Here is a 19,115-nt window from a genome sequence, read left to right on the forward strand (position 1 = left end):
TCCTTGTCACTTCAGCATGTTGAGAATTTATGCCCGCTGGTTTGGGGAGATCCCCACCTGCTTCTATTAGCTTTCTTCTGGAGCCACCATCTCCAGGGTGGCTAGTTGCACTTCCTGGTCCCCCCAGGGTTTCAACAGATCAATGTGGTAGATTTGTTTCAGTTTCCAGTGGTCTAGTTGTCATGCTTTGTAATCTGCCTCTCCTAGGACCTCAACCACTTTATAGTGTCCCTGCCACCAGGCCAGGAGCTTGGTTTCTGCTGTTGGGACCAGTATCATCACCTGATCTCCCACCTGGAACCTCTGGACCATTGTCTGATGGTTGTAGTAAGTTTTTTGAGCTTCTTGGGCCTTTTCAAGGAGCTGTCTCATGATGGGAGTAACTTGAACAATCCTGTCCTTCATTTGGAGGACATGCTCAATAATAATGCATCCTTGGTTCGACTGCTCTTCCCAGGCCTCTTTGGTAGGTTTAATGGTGCCTCCTACCCTGCACACCCCACCTCCACTGGTGTACTCAACGCTTTAAGCTTCCCTGGGGTTTATGCCCATGCAACAATTCAAACTGGAAAATCCATTGGACACCTGAGGAACTTCTCAGATGGTAGATGCGAGTTATGGGAGTAGGGTATCCCAGTCTTTCCTGTCCCAGCTCACCAACTTTGGGATTGTAGACTACAGGGTGTAGTTGAACCACTCAATGAGGCCATCTGTCTGTGGGTGATAAACTGACCTCCTCATGGCCTGCATGTGGAGCAGTGCACACAAGCCCTTCTTCAACATAGCGACAGAGGGAATACTTTGATCTTTTAGGATCTCCTTGATTATTCCCACCCTTGGAAGAATCTGGATTAACTCTCATGCTATCATCTTTGAATTGGTATTCTACAGGAATACCACCTCCAGGTATTGGGGTGGCATATTCCAGGACCACTGATATGTTTTTGTATCCCCAAACTGATTTTTTTAGTTAACCAACTAGTTCCCTAGCTATCCACTGAAAGGGGAGCTCAATAATGGGCAGGGGCGCACAGATGCAGTCAGGGCCCATGTACCAGGCACTTGGGGCAGGAGGCACAATATCACCAGACTTCCATGTACATCCTGGGCCAAAAGAACCTTTTGTAAGACCAGGTCCTGGGTTTTATCAACCCCTAGGTGGCCTCTGAATAGATGGCTGTGGGCCAGGTCTAGCATGGCTCTCCAATGTTTCTGAAGCACCAAGAACTGGTCCTGAACTTGCACTACTCAGCACAGTAGATCTCCCATGATCATGTAGTGTGGTTTAGGGACCTTGATCCTTTCTTCTACTGGAACCCCATTTACCGTGGCTTCCTCCTTGGATATACTTTGATATACTGAGTCATTGTCCTGGTCATGTTCAGAATTTCCAAGCGAAGATCCTGTATGTCCGAGCTTAAAGGGGCCTTCTGCCTCTTCCATCCCAGGATGCCCTGCTGAGTAGGGCCCAGCCTCATGCTCACCCTACCTCCTCTGTCACCTTCCCACCCCATCAGCTCAGCCTCCCCCACAGCCAGGGCCTGCCTTAGTTTCTGTACCAGGATTCGCATGCCCAATCTCTTGACTACCCTCTTTTCAGGCCTCAACTTCCAGGGTTCCCCAGACTCAGCAAGTGGGTCCTGGGCAAGCTTGTGGCAGATCAGGAGTAGCCATTCTACTCTCATCTTGTCCAGAGGCAGTAGGTCACTAAACCCGGGAAAGTCCTGCCCATCACAATCTTGCAACTACCTCTGCTGCTTTCCCCGCCTGCCCGCCCGCCGGCCCCCCCCCCCCCGGATTTCTGTCTGTACAACAGCGTAATAGCCCACATCTCCATGCACCCAGGATACTCCTGTGCACTTTGTGCAGGAAGTCTGATTTTTGCCCCATCAACTGCCCTGAAACCAATGTGACAGCACTCCCCAAGTCCACCAGTGCCGTGATCTTTATGCTGTTCATCTGAATGCGTCAAGTATACTGATGTGGGGGTCATTGTGCCTACCATTTTTATCAGACCACAGGGGTGCCTTAAGTCCTTAAGGGCATATTGCATGGGTTCTTCTCCATTCAGACCTATGTCTTCGCACTGTTTAGCGCTAATACCCTGCATAGGGCATCCCCCTACTTCTTGGGGTACTGAGTCTTACCCCACCCTTCCTTCCCCCAGTCCCCAAGTCCTTTCAGGGTCTCTGGCTGCTCTTCTATATCCTTTCCCCATGCAAAACCTGGACTGAGGCAAGCCTCTTACGCTGCCTGACTTCTTCCCCAAGGGGCCACGAGAGACCTTTAGCCATTAAATGTCTCTCTTTGGCGGCCACTGTATTGTCATGTGAAGAGGGGTCATTCTGGCTGACCCATCATCTCATGTCAGGTGGTAGCCCCCTGATATACCGGTCCAGGATGATGATTTCCACAATCTTCTCCGGGCTGTGTGTTGGGCTAAGTGGATCAGGTCAAATAGTTGAGACCTTAGTGCTTTGCCCTCCTGGTATTTCCACTCTTGCGCACTCTGGGCTCTGATGGTGGTTGTCACTCTGGACCTGGCTAGGATCTCTGCCATCAGTTGGGTGCACTCAGCAGCCCTCTCCTTGGGCATATTGAAAAAGGCCTACTGGGCCAGGATGCAAGTCCACTGGACTCAGACAGCATTCCATAGGGCCGTCCTTTGAATGGCCATGTCATCTTCTGGAGGTAACTGCTGGCCCACAGGGGTTGAGTCTAGTCTGAGCTGTACGCCTGGGCAGTCAGAGCTTTCAGCTGTATTATCAGCTCCTGCAGGGTGGCTCAGTCCTGGATGATGTGTCGCATAACCCTGCTGCACTGCGGTAGCTTTTACAAGTGTCTTTGCTATGTTCTCCATCTTGCTTTTCTTCCTTCTCAAAGGGGCAGCTTTATCTGCCTTCTGTTGATCTGTTGTGGGGTCTCACAGCAGCAGAGGATCCCACCCTGGCAGGGTGGATCCCATGTGTGGCAGGGTCAGTCTCACTCCTGGGCTGCAGACTTTGTTTGGCTCACAGTCCCGCAGATCATTAGCGTACTACCTGTGGTTTGAACTTTTGTCCCTTGGCTGAAAGAGTGCTGGGGTAAGTGCACCCTGCTTTGCCTGGGATGGGTAAACAATCCTCCCCAGTCACCGGCTGACCTCTGAGGTTACCGGGGGAAAGGCAGGCCTGCCCATGCGAGGGGAGGGGTGATGACAAAGGGGGCAGTTGCCCACATGGCCAGCCTTTCCAGATAGCCTGGTACTCCAGCTACCACTGCCAAAGTAGCAGTTGCAGCTGCTGGAGCTCCAGGCCCCTTTTGATTTGTTGTCAGTGCAGTTCCGGCTGTGTGCAGCTGGGAGGGAGTTGGTGGGGTGGGGGTCCTAGTGTTGCTGAGTGCTGAATGCCCCAGGCGTCACACCTTCCACAAAAGGCCACGCCCCTGCCGGTGCACTGAGCTGGACCCTTTTCCCACCATGCCCTCAGAGAGCCTGTGGCAGCTCTCGGGGGCATTGGGGAAGGAAACCCAAATGTTCACTGTGAGAACTCCTCACCTCCCTTGCTGTCTCTGTCAACGCTGGTGTTCTTACCAGCTGTCTGACTCTCTCTTTATGTGTTATAGTCTCTTCACCTCACTCCAACTTCCTCTTCCGCCATCCTCTCCTTTCTTCAAGCAAAGAAGCTTTTTAAAAGGTTCTGTGGCAGTCTCAAGTGAGATCAGTTGTGCCTTACTGATTTATAGCCGCCCCTTCTCAGCAGCTCCCACAGATCAGCTGCTCCTCCGCTGCCCTGAAATAAGCTTCTCCTAATTAGCCAGGCCATCTCTACTTTGTATATAGCTGCCCCTCTTCCCTTGTAAGCTAGCCCTCTGGCCTGACCCTGTCACAGCAGATCATTTTTGCAGATGCAGATGGGACTGCAAATACAAAATTGGTATCTGTGCAGGGCTCTGATCATCAGTTAGCCAATGTGTGCTGTCCATCAGTAGTGTGGTAAGTACTGAAATTCACAACTCTACTCGAAATTGATAATCTCATTGAAGGATGACAGCAACAATATTTTGGATAACGTGACATGAGTAATGAGAGAACCAAAAAAGGTGACTTTCTCCTCTGTTGTCCTGGGATAAATCCTAGAGTAGCTTTGTTGTCTTCACTGAAGTTACTGGATTTACACCAGTACAACAAAACTCAGAATTTGGCCAAAAGTTTTTAAAGTTCAATGAATTAGTTTAGCAGTGACAGTAAGGAAGGACACTGCTTTTGCCTTATTCTGACAAAAAGAAAACCAGAACAATTCCAGCCTAGTCTGAGCCCCTTTTTGCCAAGACTGTCCAGAAAATCTTTCATGAAACCTGATAGTGTGACTGCTCTTGGTGGTTGTTGAAACTTAACCAGACAGTTTCTATGCTTGTCCCCTTGCAGTTGAAAATAAATTCTCGTCTTTTTATTTTTAAATTGAAGGAATTTCTTCTTCTTCTTTTCAGAAAATATTAGTCCAGAAGAGGAATATAAAATAGCCTGCCTTCTCATGGTCTTTGTTGCAGTCTCCTTGCCAACTTTGGCCAGTAACGTGATGTCTCAGTATAGCCCTGCCATTGAAGGTACAATTTAGTCTTGTTACATTTTGTAGGAATATTTTCTTGTCAAAACATCCTGGTTATCTTTTCCATGTTTTTCCCCTGAAACGCTTGCTCTTTGGTGTGGCAACATTTGTTTTATCAATTGAATCTATACTCCCAAGAGGAACTTGTTTGGAAATTTATTTACCTTAATCTGGTTTTGAAACAGTGATGTAGTAAAATGAATATAATCCTTCTGAAATTTTAGACATAATTCTAGAATATGCACTTTAGGAGTTAATGTGTGTAACTCATGAAGCACATGACCTAACATATCTTTTCTATTTTGATTAGTCTAAGAATTTATATTGATTAGCATATGTGTTGTTTTAGTAACTCTTAATCTATTATTAACACATTGGATAAATACCTCAAGGAAATGCTTTGCTTGTAATCCACAAAAATATGTTTAGTTCTTTCAAACAAAACCAAGTTCAACAGAAAAGATTGTCAAAACTACTGCAACACACACACAAATCTCCTCTTGGCAGTTCAGAGTACTGCCTTCGGGGCTGTGTACTAAGGTCCAGATAGAAATATGTGGCATCTGTGCCCATTGACTTTGACCCACAGATTTTATGTCTTTAACAGAATCCTTTCTATATCCTGTGCAAGACACAGCTTAATTTACATAGGCTCTCTAGCTTGTCCGTCATTTCATTCCCCACCTCCCACAGGCTTAGCAGAAGCAGCATGAGAGAGGCCAACATTTCTAAAGCTCTGAATACCAAATAAAAGAGAATATAGTATGTAATAATTTAGGTGCTCAAGATCCTAATGTTTTAAATCTTTGTGCATTTCACTAGCCACTTGTGCAGTACAACAATTAAGTGTGGAGACCCCTAAGATTTCAATTGCCATGCATTAGTGTTTACGCACACATTTTTGTGGAAATCATATTTCAATTTTCCGTTTCATTCAACAGTGTTAACTTCCTTGTTGGGGACACATTTTCTTTAATTATCAAGACGTATGCATAGTAATGTTTAGATAGTAAGTGTAAAGTAGTGTCAGTTCTGCACATATATATGTTTTTTCTGGGATTAGCTGTAATTAACAGAAATTAAATGTAGCCTAATGATGAATTTATATGTCAACATCTTACTTAGGTGAATGGGATGAATGGTTCATAACCCTCAAAGCTATAGCTTCAGACTGTCAGCGCATTTTGAAAGCCAAAAGTGCATTATGTTCCATTTTGGGAAGTTTTTTTCAAAACCAGTAAGGGCTAGGAACTTTTCCCAGATACAGTGTTCAGGGCACAGGCAAGAGAGGAACAGAAAGTATGCTAAAAGAGACAAGACAGACCAAGAACCAGAGATGGGAATTGAATCATGGTGACTGACTATCCTATATGGGGTCTTTGTAAGAGGGGTGGCATGTGTATTTTTGATCACTTTTGTTCAAGAACAGAACTTATATACATTTTGAGAAATTACACTAGAAAATACCTTCTCTTGCTGCTTTCTCTTGCAACTGGAGCCTGAAAGCAACACTGGCAAGGAGTCAGGCAACGCTGATGGCCCCTAGGGGAGCTCCTTAAAAAGGGGAAAGCTGTAAATGCATGACCTTTCCCAAACTCAAGCGGTCCTACTTAGAAAGCAAAAAATACTATCTTGAGACTGTACAAGATCAGAATGGTAAACATCAAATTTGCTGTGGCCTCAGGTGGGTGCCTCAGTCTTGTGACAGAACCAAAAAAAAATTTTTTTGTTGGGGGAGGACCCTCGCAGGAGCAAACCTCTGATCCAGAAGCAATCCTTGACAAGAGGGAATATGTCTCCATCTTCTGCCTTGGGCTTCCTTTTCTTGAATCACTACGTGAGTTAGTCAAAGGTAAAAGTGGGGTGCAGTAATTTTTAGGTGCTTTTTTTCCCCTTCTATCATTTCATACCCGTCTGTGTTTTACAATCCAAAACCAGATGACATTCTTCAGGGTGTAAACTACAGCTATATTCAACCTCTCGATCTCATTTTCATAAATCTGGAAATAAGGGTAAACAGTGATGTGGCAAAATTTGCAAAACTGGTCGAGATGGTTAAGTTCCAAGCAGACTGCTTAGAGCTACAAAGGAGTGTCTCAATACTGGTTGCTTGGCAGATGAAATTTAATGTTGATAAGTGCAAAGAGTAGTGTACATTGGAAAACATAATCCCAACTATACAAATAGAATGATGAGGTCTAAATTAGCTCTTAACACTCAGAGATCTGGGAGTCACTGTACACAGTTCTCTGAAAGCATCCACTCAATGTGCAGCAGCTGTCCAAAAAGCAAACTGAATGCTGGGAATCATTATGGGATAATCTTAACAACAGAAAATATCTGACGAAGCGGGCCTTTGCCCACAAAAGATTATTGGGGTATAGGGAGAGATTGTGACGTTTCAGCTTGAAAAAGTTGAATAGGTCAGATATGACTGAGGTCTACAAAATCATGACTGGTGTAGAGAAGGAAGTGCTATTTACTTCTCCTGACACCAGAACTGGAGGGTGGGGTCCACCAAATGAAATGAATAGACAGTGGGTTGCAAACACACAAAGGGAAGTGTTTCTTCACACAGTGCACAGTCAACCCCTGGGACTCCTTGCTAGAGGATGTTGTGAAAGGCAAAACTATAATGGGGTTCAAAAAGAACTAGATCAAGAGTCAGCAACCAAAAGAGTGAGAAGAGCCATTTTTTCCAATTCAGTAAAAACCTCAATAATTCCAGAGCTGCAATGCATGGGAATACAAGACGGCCATTAGTAGATAATGTCAAAGCAGACTCTTTGTAACCCCTATTTTAAGGATAGCATGCACACAACAATTTGTAATGCAATACATGTTTACTGCAGGACATTCGCAAGTTTTTTACATATTCTCTTTCCTCACACTTTGTGTGTTTGTAGCACTGTCTTCCTGACTTTCACTCCAAACCGTGTCTCTTTCTGGAGAATGCTAGAGAGGAGTTAACCAGTGTTTTCAGATCACACATTGTTTGCTGTTTAGATATAAGTTGTTCATTTTGGGGCTTTTACATGTTCACTGTTTGTTGAAAATAATCAGAAGGGTTTCTTTTTTCACTTCGCAATTATAGCATTAGGAGCCACAAAGAAGTCCTTAAAGAGCTGCAGATTGCAGACCCCCAAACTAGATGAATTCATGAAGAATAAGTCCATTGGTGGCTACTAGTGACGATGGGTGGGGATGATGTTGCTAGCTTCTGTTTGCCAGAAACTGGGAATGGATGGCAGGAGAGAGGTCACTTGATAATTACCAATTCTGTCCATTCCTCCGCAGACACCTGGCATTGACCACTGTTGAAAGACAGGATACTGCGCTAGATGGGTCAGACCAAAGATCCAGTATGGCCATTCTTATTTGCTGTGTTCCTTTTAGTGTCCTTAAGTTCTGGCAATATCCTGGCTATGGTAATCAAAAAAAGTTGTGGTTTCCATTCCCAAGAGGGAAACATTAAAATGGATATTGCAGCCATGTCTGAGTACCTCCCATTTGTTTATCCACGACCCAGGGCTGCTTCTGTGTTTCCTGGCACAGAGCCAGGCCCAAAGTGAACTTCATATTTGCTCCTGCTAGCAGAAGACTGAGATCTTGACAGTTAGTCAAATCTCAAACTAATTGCCAGAGATTAGTTTTTCCTGAAAACTTGGACTAGCCTCCCACTGATAGAGCCAGAGATCATTCATGCTAATTTCACAGTCAAAATCTCCTTTCTGGTCTTTGTCTTTACCACGCCACCTATTCACTCACTCACTTCCAGCCAAAGAAGAGGAAATCCCTCTTGAGTTTGACATGCAAACTGTTCATTCCGAAAGCTGTTACTGGTGCTTACCCATCAGAGCAGAAAGAACCCTGAGGGTTCCTGACTGGTTTTTTGAGGACAGGCTTTTTTACACCCTATCCTGGACTGGTCTCCTTTTCCACTTGTGTGTGAAATCCCAATCCCGAGTGGCGGTCTTTCCCCTGCATCAGTCAAGAGATCTCTTTTTTTTGTCCTCCAGCTATCACATGGACCGTGAATACGTCTGTGCTCATTGAACCTGAAAGACTCTTGTGTGTACATGACCAGCTAATTACAAAATATTTTATTTTTGCAGACACTTCAGTTCCCTTCATTCCATGAATGTCTGGGGTTTTTACTAAGCATGGGGGTAGCCATAGCCTTTGACAGGGAGGGGATTTGAATTTTTCACTGTCTATACGATCTCATGTTCAATCTATACAATACTGAAATCCTCTCACCTTGTGATTTTTAATGACCCTTGCAAGTTCTGTATAATAGCACCCTTTGTTGTGATAACGTGCCATGTGTGGCTTACCTGCAATATCAGAGTAAAATATGTTTCATTGTATTAATTCTAAACCTGTTCTCTTATAAGCTCTTCATTGAATGTGGCTGTCAGGCCCAAAGCACTCACCACAATTACTAGTACATTTCAAGTTAGTTCACTGCAAAACTTTGACCCTGTTCCAGCTATGTGTCCCGTTCCTGTCAGCTAAAACATTCAAAGAATCATTTGGTTTTGAGAAGTGTTGCTAAAGTAATAATATATCTGTGTTTTGTTTAGGGCACTGCAACAACATACATTGCCTGGCAAAAGCTATCAATCAGATTGCTGCAGCTTTATTTACCATCCACAAGGGAAGCATTGAAGACCGCCTTAAAGAATTTTTGGCTGTACGTACAATTTGATAGCCAGAGTTGGTTGCTACAAAAATCAGCCTGAAAACCAAAACTCAGTCTCTGTTGCAAGTCAGAAGAGTTAGCTTTTACATGCACAGTGTTAACCATTAAAATCTTCAACAAGCTAATCATTGAAGCTGGGTGAAAATTTTTGGGTAAAATATCCCTTTGGGCAGTCTGAAACCATTTGCTAGTTCAACCCAATAGTACTGTCTGGAAAAAGGTTGTTCGGACTCAGCAGGTGGGCAGGGGGGAGGTTTGAGGGTGTGTAAATAACCCCTCCCCCCGACCTCCTTTATGATCTTTAGTCAAGCACCCAGGGTACTGAGATCTGAGACACCTACGTTTGACTGCATTCTGGAGCAGAGACTTCAAATCATATTTCTTGCAGTCTGGTGAGCATCCTAACCACCTTTTTGCCTGATTCAGAAGAGGGATTTAAATCTCTTACCTTCGAACCAAATGCCTGAGTAATTGGACTAGAATCATCATCATACTCTCTTTGGGCCAATGACTAATAAAATTTTTTACAGATTGAACAGTTTCCACAGGAGTGATTGAGCAACCTGTTCCAGAACAGTAATTCAATCCCTAGGTGTTCTGTGTCTTGGCAACAGCCCTAACTTCTGGGCCAAAGATTATTACAGGATGTGCATATATGTTGCTGACCCAGAAATGGGCTTTTCCAATTTGCTGACAAATGTCAAATGTTTCTGGAATCAAAACAAGTTATCTTTCTGACTTTTTCAATTTGTTGGCCAAACCAAAAAAAAAAAAACAGAGCAGTTTATTATCCAGCTCTGTTAATCACAAGTATTTCTTGAAGATTGAACATTTTTATTAAACTTTGTGTCGAGTGGATAAGTATAATTTTATTTTATTTTCACTTATTTAAACTCATAAATTGTCTTAATTTTGATATACAGAATACAAATGAAAATAAATAGTGCAACGACTTAGGTAAAGATTAAATGTAAGATGTTTACAAGAGGTGGTTGAACCTTGGTCAGTTGATATGAAGGCTAAGCTTGAGCCTGAAACTCTCAGCAATTTTATAGTGTAATATTTATGTGTACGTAAAATGCACATGTAACATGCATAAGTGTTAAACTCTCCATGATCTCCTAGACTTAGCTATGCAAGATTGGAGGGATTTATATATAGTGTATGTGAAATCAGTGGTTATATCCTTGTGAAGCACTGAGATTTTCCACCAGATATATTTTCAGTTTATTATGTTAGTCATAACAAATAACCCTAACTTGTTGTATCTTTTGGATTGTACTTCTGACATTGAATTTTATTTGTTTGTTCAGTAACCCTTTGATGGATTATAAAGCTCTAGACAGCCAAGAAAACTTGTGCATGAGATTTACTAGTGCCATTGGGGGGAACTGGAAATCCAGATCAGACCTGTGATATATGATATTTTAGCTTAGTATATTCAAATTAATCCAGAACAACCTCACTATCATGCTCAGAAAGCTGTTTACAACACTAACCTGCTTAAGAATATGATCTTTGTAACTTATCGCATAAATAAATCTATGGTCATGGTTACGGATTTGTTACGAGTTTTAGCACACTTCATTATGTTTTTAAAACAGAAATTCAGTTTAAAAATTGGCTCTCAGTACTTCAGAGGTCCTTAATATTAAAATGACAAACTGCCACGAATATAGTCTGATGTAAATATTCAAAAATAGTGGTATTGACTTTTTTAAATCTTTTTGGATCATTGACTTTATGAAATATAGACAGAGTTCACAACCTTACTTGGGTATGTTAAGTGTATTTTTGTGTGAATTTGGGAAAGCAGGAATCTGTCGTTGCAGTTAGAGAGTTACAGTGAACAGTACTTTTTGCAAAAGATCTCTCACTTGTGGTTACTTTGTGGGAATAAAAAACATCTTAACCCTCTGACATCATGAGTTGATACTGTCTGCCACAAATGCAGGGAGCAAAAGATGAAAAGAAGAATGATCATGTCAAGTTTTGTGTAGGCTTGACAAGCAGAGGAAACCAATGCAGTTCATGTAATTTAAAAATATTTTTGTGCAAAAATTTATTTTATGATCATGTAATCAAAAACAGTATGCCATTGTTAAGAGTGCTGAGACTGTAAATTATAATAGTCACTGACCTTACTGTCCTCCAGTTTCTTATCTTGCAAGATTTTTTTCATGGTTAGCCTAAAGAGGCCTGGAACCCAGGAATATATACTATGGAAAATAATTATCTTGTGATAAAGGAATGGATAAGATAAAATAAGTGTTCTTACACCTTGAAATTAAGCATGGGAATGTTCTAAACGGTCTTTTGAAATGGGAATACTGTCATCTTAGATTAAAAATAGACTTATTTTTTTCCTTAAAGTGAAAATTCCCAACACAGAAACTTAGATTTGTAAGCAGGTAAGAAATAGGGGGACTGCTGCTTCATTGTCATGAAATATAGGCTGAAAAGTCTGCTTCAGGAAGGTGAACAACCTCATCTTCATGAAAGGCAAAATACAGACATAAACTTAATTCATTTATTTTCAACATAATTTATTGAACCTTGTGGCCCAGATCTTGCAAAGATTTAAGCAGGTGCTTTCATTTCTGTGGTACCTGGGCCTTTGTTGCTAAAATGAGTAGTTTGATTTGCCTATACTTCAACAAACAATTGGGTGAAATAATAAAATATACATTTCATTAATTATTTGTAGTATTAGATACTACTTTTGATACTGTTTTCCTCTCCATCACGTGACCCAGGATATGGAATGATAAATTAATCATTAATTATTTATTTATTAATCATGCCAGAAAAGGACATAAACTTGCATACATATTGGATGGAGACATTTGTCAGTGTCAAAACTCCTAATGACTTCATGAAAGTGAGGATTTCGCCCATAAATTTTGTGCAACAAATAACCTTTTTTTCTCACCTCAAATGTTCTTGTGAAACAGTGCTAATTAGAAGCCCCTTTGTTTTCTACCAAAAAGACATATGCCTAGCAGAGCTAAACATAATGCGCAGAAAGTGTGCTTGTAATATAGTCATGGTATTTCTTTTCCCTTGTGTATTATGTTACGCTAATAACTGCAGGGTTTAGGGAGATTATTTATCAGTTAAATTAAAAAAAGGAGCAAAAAAAAAAAGACCAACTTAAAGTAGAGCACAAAATCTGACATTTTAAAATTTTTTTGTAGCTTGCATCATCTAGTCTATTGAAAATTGGTCAGGAGACAGACAAAACTACTACAAGGAACAGAGAATCTGTTTATTTACTGCTAGACATGGTAAGTTCTCATGTCTTTATTCCTAACATCAATGGCCTTTTTGATAGATACCCTTGCTGTTGTAACTCATCAACCAATAGAAACACTTTTTGACATAACAGGATTAAGAACTGATAGATATGAATGATATTAAGAACTGACATTCTTTTAACTTTTTTCTCCTATCACTCCACATATGTATTTACTACTGAGTATTCTTTCTTTGTGTTGCCTTGAAATGCTAGACAAGGCTGTTTCAGTATTTAAGTAATTTTCACGACTGATTGCTGGATACAACTTTATACTGATGTCACATTAAATTCGTGAAAATTTAAATTGAGAGGACAGCTCATGAGAGAGTCTGCTCTCAGCATTCCTTTTAGTGTCACAAGCCCGTTTGAAATATTTGCAGCTAACATTGAAAAGCTTTGTATCTGTTTGATTAAATTTTATGCTTGAAAGGACTTTATGGGATGAACATACTACAGTATTTACCTTTTCACTTTTCAGACTAAGAAATATGAATGCTGATGTGGTGCAGGCTCTGGATGAGTCTCAACTGATCGTTTATTTTTGTACATTAGAGAATTTTGATACATTTTTGATATTTTTCAGATTGTGCAGGAGTCACCATTCCTGACAATGGATCTTCTGGAGTCTTGTTTCCCTTATGTCCTGCTGAGAAATGCATACCATGCTGTCTACAAACAAAGTGTCACATCCTCTGCATAAATATCTACTTAATGAAGACATAGCACGAATTTACGTTGCCTCAATTTTACCTGTAAACTGTGGAGTTATTTTACTTTATGGCCTGACAAACAGTTTTGTGGATTATAAACTTTCTTCTATAAGGTTGTATTTCTGATTAGTGGTTTCTTAATATGGTTGTACTACAATTTGAGCTTGGTTGATTTTAGGTTGCTAATTCATGGAAAATACTCCTTTTTTATTTTTAGAGTATTGGTTACCTTTAAAAGAGAAACACTACTTCTGCTATATGTTTTTGATATTTGATCATGCAAAACCATAATTGTTTATTTCAAAGATGAAAAATGTATTTAGTGATTATTTTAGATAGTGTTATAGTTTTCATCTGTGTGTAAATTATTTCATATAGGGAAAGTTATAATCTGTACCTGTTGTTCTTATTGAAAACCAGAATTGGATGTGCATTTCTGTGAAGTAATTACAGCATTTCTACTTCCCTTAATTTTGAAACATTCACTGAACACTATGATACTGTATAACATTAAAATGTTATAGGAGTGCTTATCCTTAGACAGCAATCCTCTCCCAATATTCCTAAACAACAGCAAGTGGTGGTGTTTGTATAAAGTTAAGTGGGAAAATTTTTAGACTAATTTCCATGGTGCCCTGTTGGCATTAACACTACCATTGTACCCTGCTGTATAATAAACATTCTTACACATTTATCGGGTGTTGATAAAAATGTTAGCCCTTAATCACTTTTTATATGTTTTAAATTTTTGAAATTCAAGTGTACCTTCCATAACATACAATAAACACTAGACTGTATTACATGTTGGTGAATTATTTTTAATGTAAAATTACAGTTAAAATCTTACTGTATCCTTAGCACATTTTTAACACTGATCTTGTACATTGGTTTGCAGTTCTCAGTTGATTAAATACGGACCCTTAATCCTTCCATGTGAAGACTTTTTAATATTTAGCTTTGTGTGGAACTCTGCAGATGGTGTAGAAAACTTACAAAATCTTCAGAGGAAGGAATTTGAAGAACACAGGAAACCTCAGCTGAATGCCACTGATCTTACAATACAAAAATTGTATTTCTGGTGCATATCAACACCAATTGCACCTATAGGGGACAATGAACTTCTAAAGAGAAAAATAAAAGAAAATGTAGAAACTGAGAGAGTGCTGCTAAAACCATGATTAGCAGAATGCCCCCAACTCCCGCAGCTGGCAGCATGTGTGTGTACTGACGGTGCACATAAAAAAAAAAACCTTTTTCCCCACTATGGATGGAAGAAATGAGGGAACACTGTATGTCTTGAGCTTTGCTGTCAAAATCTGCTCAAGAATCTGCTGTGTTCAACTTTAATTTTGATCAGTGTGGAGGAAAACAAGTGTTTTGCATGTTTAAAGGTTGCTTTCATGTTAATTAGCCCATTCTCTACTGGTCATTTTGGTACCTTATCTGGGTTGGTGATATTTTAAATCCTAACATTCTCTAGTCCTGACTGCTGCATATATATATCCCTTCTCCAGTTCAACCACAGATAGCCGGATTTTACTGCTGGGAAGTCAGACCTGTTTGGCAACACCCTTTCTTGTGGCTCTTCTACACACCGGCCAGCTGCAGACAGACATAACATTATTGAACATTATATTTATTTACGGAAGGTAACAAGCTTGCTTCGTGGATTAGACTGGCCGACATCTGAGCTCCAGAGAGCAACGTTCTGGTGTTTGCAGCTTCTCTTTGACTGTCGGCACCCCTCTCTCACCACACTTCTTCAGTGCATCACAAACCCAGCAAGGTGGCAATTATTAGTCCAAGATTGAAAGGCTGACCATATCTGAGACTGCTCTCCCTAACCATTTCTGATAATAAGTGAACACAAAAGCATACTCCTCGGTCCACTGACCCTCCGTCCCAGTGCAAAGGATCTGATGGGTAACTTCAGAAAACAAATATTTATCGAATAGTCATGAACTCTACGTTCTCATATTCAGACACAAGCCTCTGAGTGCTGAGCTGTCAATTCCCGTTCAAGTTGGTGGCACTTGGCAGGTTTGTAACATTTTTCAGGATTATACTATACCCTGAAAGCTGATTTTAGAAATTGGTTTGATCTGTCATACAATGCTACTCTGATAATGGGGCACTGCTGGAGCCAAATGAGGGCAGAATTTGGTCCTGCCATTGGTGGGAAATAAGTCTTAATTTGTAATGGCCTGAAGTGTGTGTTGTTTTTTGGATTTAGTTTGAAATGATTTCTACGGAGGGTGTATATGGAAATGTTGGGTAAGACGTAACCATATGCGCTGTCCTCCTTTGCCTTAAAATCCCTATTCTGTTAGCAAGCAGAGGTTGATAAAGGGTTGAGTAAGCTTTGCAAGACTCTCTAACCTTCACTACACTTGGGTACAAGGTGTACTTTGACATGTGCTAGCTGACATGTTGAAATCCCAATGTAACCAAGGCAAGTTTTAATTTTAATATGTTAGCTAGTGGTAATGGGAGCCACAGGTATACCTTCACCACATCTTCCCTTATCTAGCCTGGAGTTTTAACCTATGTTGGTCATCATGTGTTAGCTAAAATACACCCTTTTCCTGCTAAAGAGGCAGCCACTGAGGCAGATGGTGCATTACCCTACCCAAATGCAAAGGACGTGGAGGGTAGCTCTCTAAAGAGAAAACACCCTAGACTGTGACGGGAGGGTAATCCTTTGGCCTGGAACCTCGGGAGGACAAGCGCAGGGGAAGGCTTCCATTGCCTTTTGAGGCAGCATTTTCGAAAACATTGTAAGCATAGTTATTTCAGCCTTGAACTCGTGCAGGTGCTTTTGCAAATCCCCTCAGTGTTGATTTGTCAGACACTTTATCGTGAGGTACTTAAAGCCTTTTCAGAACAGTTTGGGAAAGGCATCTGCTATAGCAATTTTTTAAACATAATCTCAGATCTTTAAAACAGGTCATTTGAGATTACTGAGTTTATCTTACTTTAAAACACACAGGCTGCATCTACACTACAAACTTACTTCAAAGTAAGGGGTCTGCCATGGAGGTGTGCTCCTCCCGCCCCCCAGAGGATGGAGACACTCTGACCAGCCCAGGCAGGGCTCTATGGTCCCTGCTGGCCACCTAAGAGAAAGCAGCTTCCTGCCTGGGGTTGCCAGGGAACTGAGAGAGTGCCACAAGCAGGGGCAGCACAAGCTCCCACTCAGACTTCCCCTGCTCGATGCACCCACCCAGCCTCCACACCCCCTCCCCACCATGGCAGCACACCAGGACCAGACCCCCTGTCCACCCAGGAGCCCATGATGATGATTCTGAGGGCTCACTGTGCCCGGGCAAGGGCCCTGCCAGGAGGGGGCCCTCCTGGACCAAGGCGGAGCTGAAGGACCTCCTTGCTCTTTGGGGGGAGGAGGAGGAGGTCCTTCAGCAAACTGGTGCCTGCCACTGGAATACCGAGGCCTTCGACTGGCTGGCCAGTGAGCTTGCCACCCGAGGCCACCCCGATTGCACTGGCAGCAGCGTTCAGATCTAGGTGAAAGCACTGAGGTAGGCATAGGTGAAAGCTAGGGACACTGGCAGCTGCACAAGCTCCTTGGGCTGAGGGAGGCGGCTACCCTGGAACACCCTGTCAACACCGCTGGTCCCCATCCCCTGCTCCATGGACAGCAATGAGGAGGTGGGCCCATCCAGCACCACCAGTCCTCCATGTGGGCACCAGCCCACTGAGACTAAGGGCAATGATGACAGCAACAGGACCCTAGTCATCACCCTCCCCTCCAGGACACCCAGCCAAACCTTATCAAGCTGAGTCTTGCCCGAGCCTGAGGAGATTGCAGCTGGTACCTATGGGGCAAGCGGGATGTCATAAGGGCTGGGGCCGGGGCCCTCCTAGAACAGCCCCATAGCCCACATGCCTGGGGATGGCCATGTTCTCTCCCCTTCCCCCATCAGGTAGTAGAGGAGAGAAGTGGGGGCCAGCAGAGCAGGAGTCCTGCCCCCCTGGGTTTGGGACCCAGCACACACGGGCAACCCCCCTGTCCCCTTCTGTCTTCACAGGTCCATCGTCGAGCAGCCACTCCAGCCTATTGGAGCAGGCTGCAGCCTCGGGGCTGGGGAGGCCACCCCATCACCCCAGTCTGCATCCCCCTGCGGCTGCAGCTGGGCCTCACAGGGACGATGCTGGAGGGATGAGGGGGCGGCCAGCAACAGGGCAGTTGTGCAGGAGATTACCAGGGTGCTCCATGACTGTGTGATGATGGAGCAGGAGGTGTGGGTGCAGCTGGCTGGTAGCCTGGATGCTGTGGCCTGGGCCTTGGCCACCTGCCTCACACAACCTCCCACCCCCTCACCAGCCTAGCCTGCAGCTGCCCTCCCCACAGCCACCCACCACATGGCGGACCTGTCTCTGGCCACCCACATCGAGCTGCCTTGGTGGCTGCTGGCTGGGGCAGGCGCATCTGGCCCAGCCCCAGTGCCGCTACACACACACCCTGTGGAGGCTGAGCCCGTCCCCTGCGGAGGCACCACCACCCACCCCTACCTCCTAGTGGTCTTGGCCCTGTTGCAGCCCTGCAGGGGGCCCTGGACCTGGGATGGTAGGGGCAGCCATGGCTGCTGTGGCTCCCAGACCCCCACCCTGGGCAACTGAGCCTTCTCCCATCCCAGCCCCCACCTCCCAAGTTCAGTCCCCCCACCCAGCCCCTGCCTCTCCTCTGTGACCCATTCCCCCCATACATTGTAAATAGTTTAACACGTTCTGTTTTGTTTTTCAGTTACATGTATTCCTCAAAGTAAAGTTTATTGTTCCCGCCCTAACCCCAAGACCCTGGTGTGTGGTGGTAGAGTGGCAGGGGGAGTGGGAGGAGGTGCATTTGGTGGTGGAATGTGAGATATGGGGGAGTGTGGGGCCTGTGGGGCTTGGAGGGTCAGGGCAGGTCCTGCATAAAGGCCTGGCACAAGGCTTACCGACCCCGACCCCATCTCTCTGGGCCTCTTGGAAGGGGGCAGTGGGCGGATGTTCGTACCTGGCCCCTGGGTCCGCAGCCCAGCCCTGGATGAAGGGCTCTTGTCAGCCCTCCACAAGATTGGAGGACTGGGGTGAGCCAGTGGCAGAGGTCCTCGAATGTCTGGTGGGTCATGCAAAAGTTCCTCAGCCACCTTTCATCATCCCAGTCCCCCACCACCAGGCAGTCCCACCACTTGCTGCTGGTGCCAAAGGCCCATTGGCGCGAGATCAGGGAGGCCCGGGGCAGGGACAGGGGCAGCAGGGCCGCGGCCAGGGCTGGGCAATTGGGTCCCATGCGGGCAACCTAGCTGCACTGGTGGAAGAGCAGGGTGAGCAGCATGGCCATCAGGCTGGCCAGGGTGGAAAGGACATCGTCCTCAGGGAGGGTGGGAGCAGGCAGGCTCTCTGGCACTTTTCCCCAGAGTGGGGGTGTTGGGAGGGGCCCTTTAAGGGGCAGCTGTCTGGAAGCCCGGAAGGGCTTGTCAGCCATACAACCCCCTGCCTGCATAATTTCCTGGCCCCTTACTTCGAAGTCAGGGTTGTTGTGTGTAGACGCTTTACTTCGAAGTAGAGGGGGAGCCGACTTCAAAGTAAGAGAGGTGCTTTTTGTGTGCAGACACTCTACTTCCAAGTTGCACTTCAAAGTTATTTTTGTAGTGTAGATGTTACCACAGCCGACTTACTGTTGCTCTCTGGTACTGCCTCAGCTTCCCAACTCATGACGACAATTAAACATGTGGAATGCCACTTCACTAATGTGACCCTTTGATATCTTGCAGATCTGTGTGAATTCTAATCCATTGGTTGGCTTTTATCTGTCT

General features: G+C 43.9%; 1 protein-coding gene across 1 annotated transcript in view; it reads left to right on the forward strand.

The window, feature by feature from the left end:
* NCKAP1 (NCK associated protein 1) overlaps positions 1-14,096 on the forward strand; it is a 185,609-nt gene extending 171,513 nt beyond the window's left edge. The window contains exons 28-31 of the mRNA XM_075000608.1: positions 4,468-4,584; positions 9,173-9,282; positions 12,489-12,578; positions 13,173-14,096. Coding sequence (XP_074856709.1) covers positions 4,468-4,584; positions 9,173-9,282; positions 12,489-12,578; positions 13,173-13,289 — 434 coding nt within the window. The 3' untranslated portion in view covers positions 13,290-14,096. The remainder of the gene's footprint in view (positions 1-4,467; positions 4,585-9,172; positions 9,283-12,488; positions 12,579-13,172) is intronic.
* Positions 14,097-19,115: the final 5,019 nt, after the last annotated feature.

The sequence above is a fragment of the Carettochelys insculpta genome, chromosome 8, assembly GCF_033958435.1.
Source record: "Carettochelys insculpta isolate YL-2023 chromosome 8, ASM3395843v1, whole genome shotgun sequence".
In the NCBI taxonomy this organism is placed as follows: Eukaryota; Metazoa; Chordata; order Testudines; family Carettochelyidae; genus Carettochelys; species Carettochelys insculpta.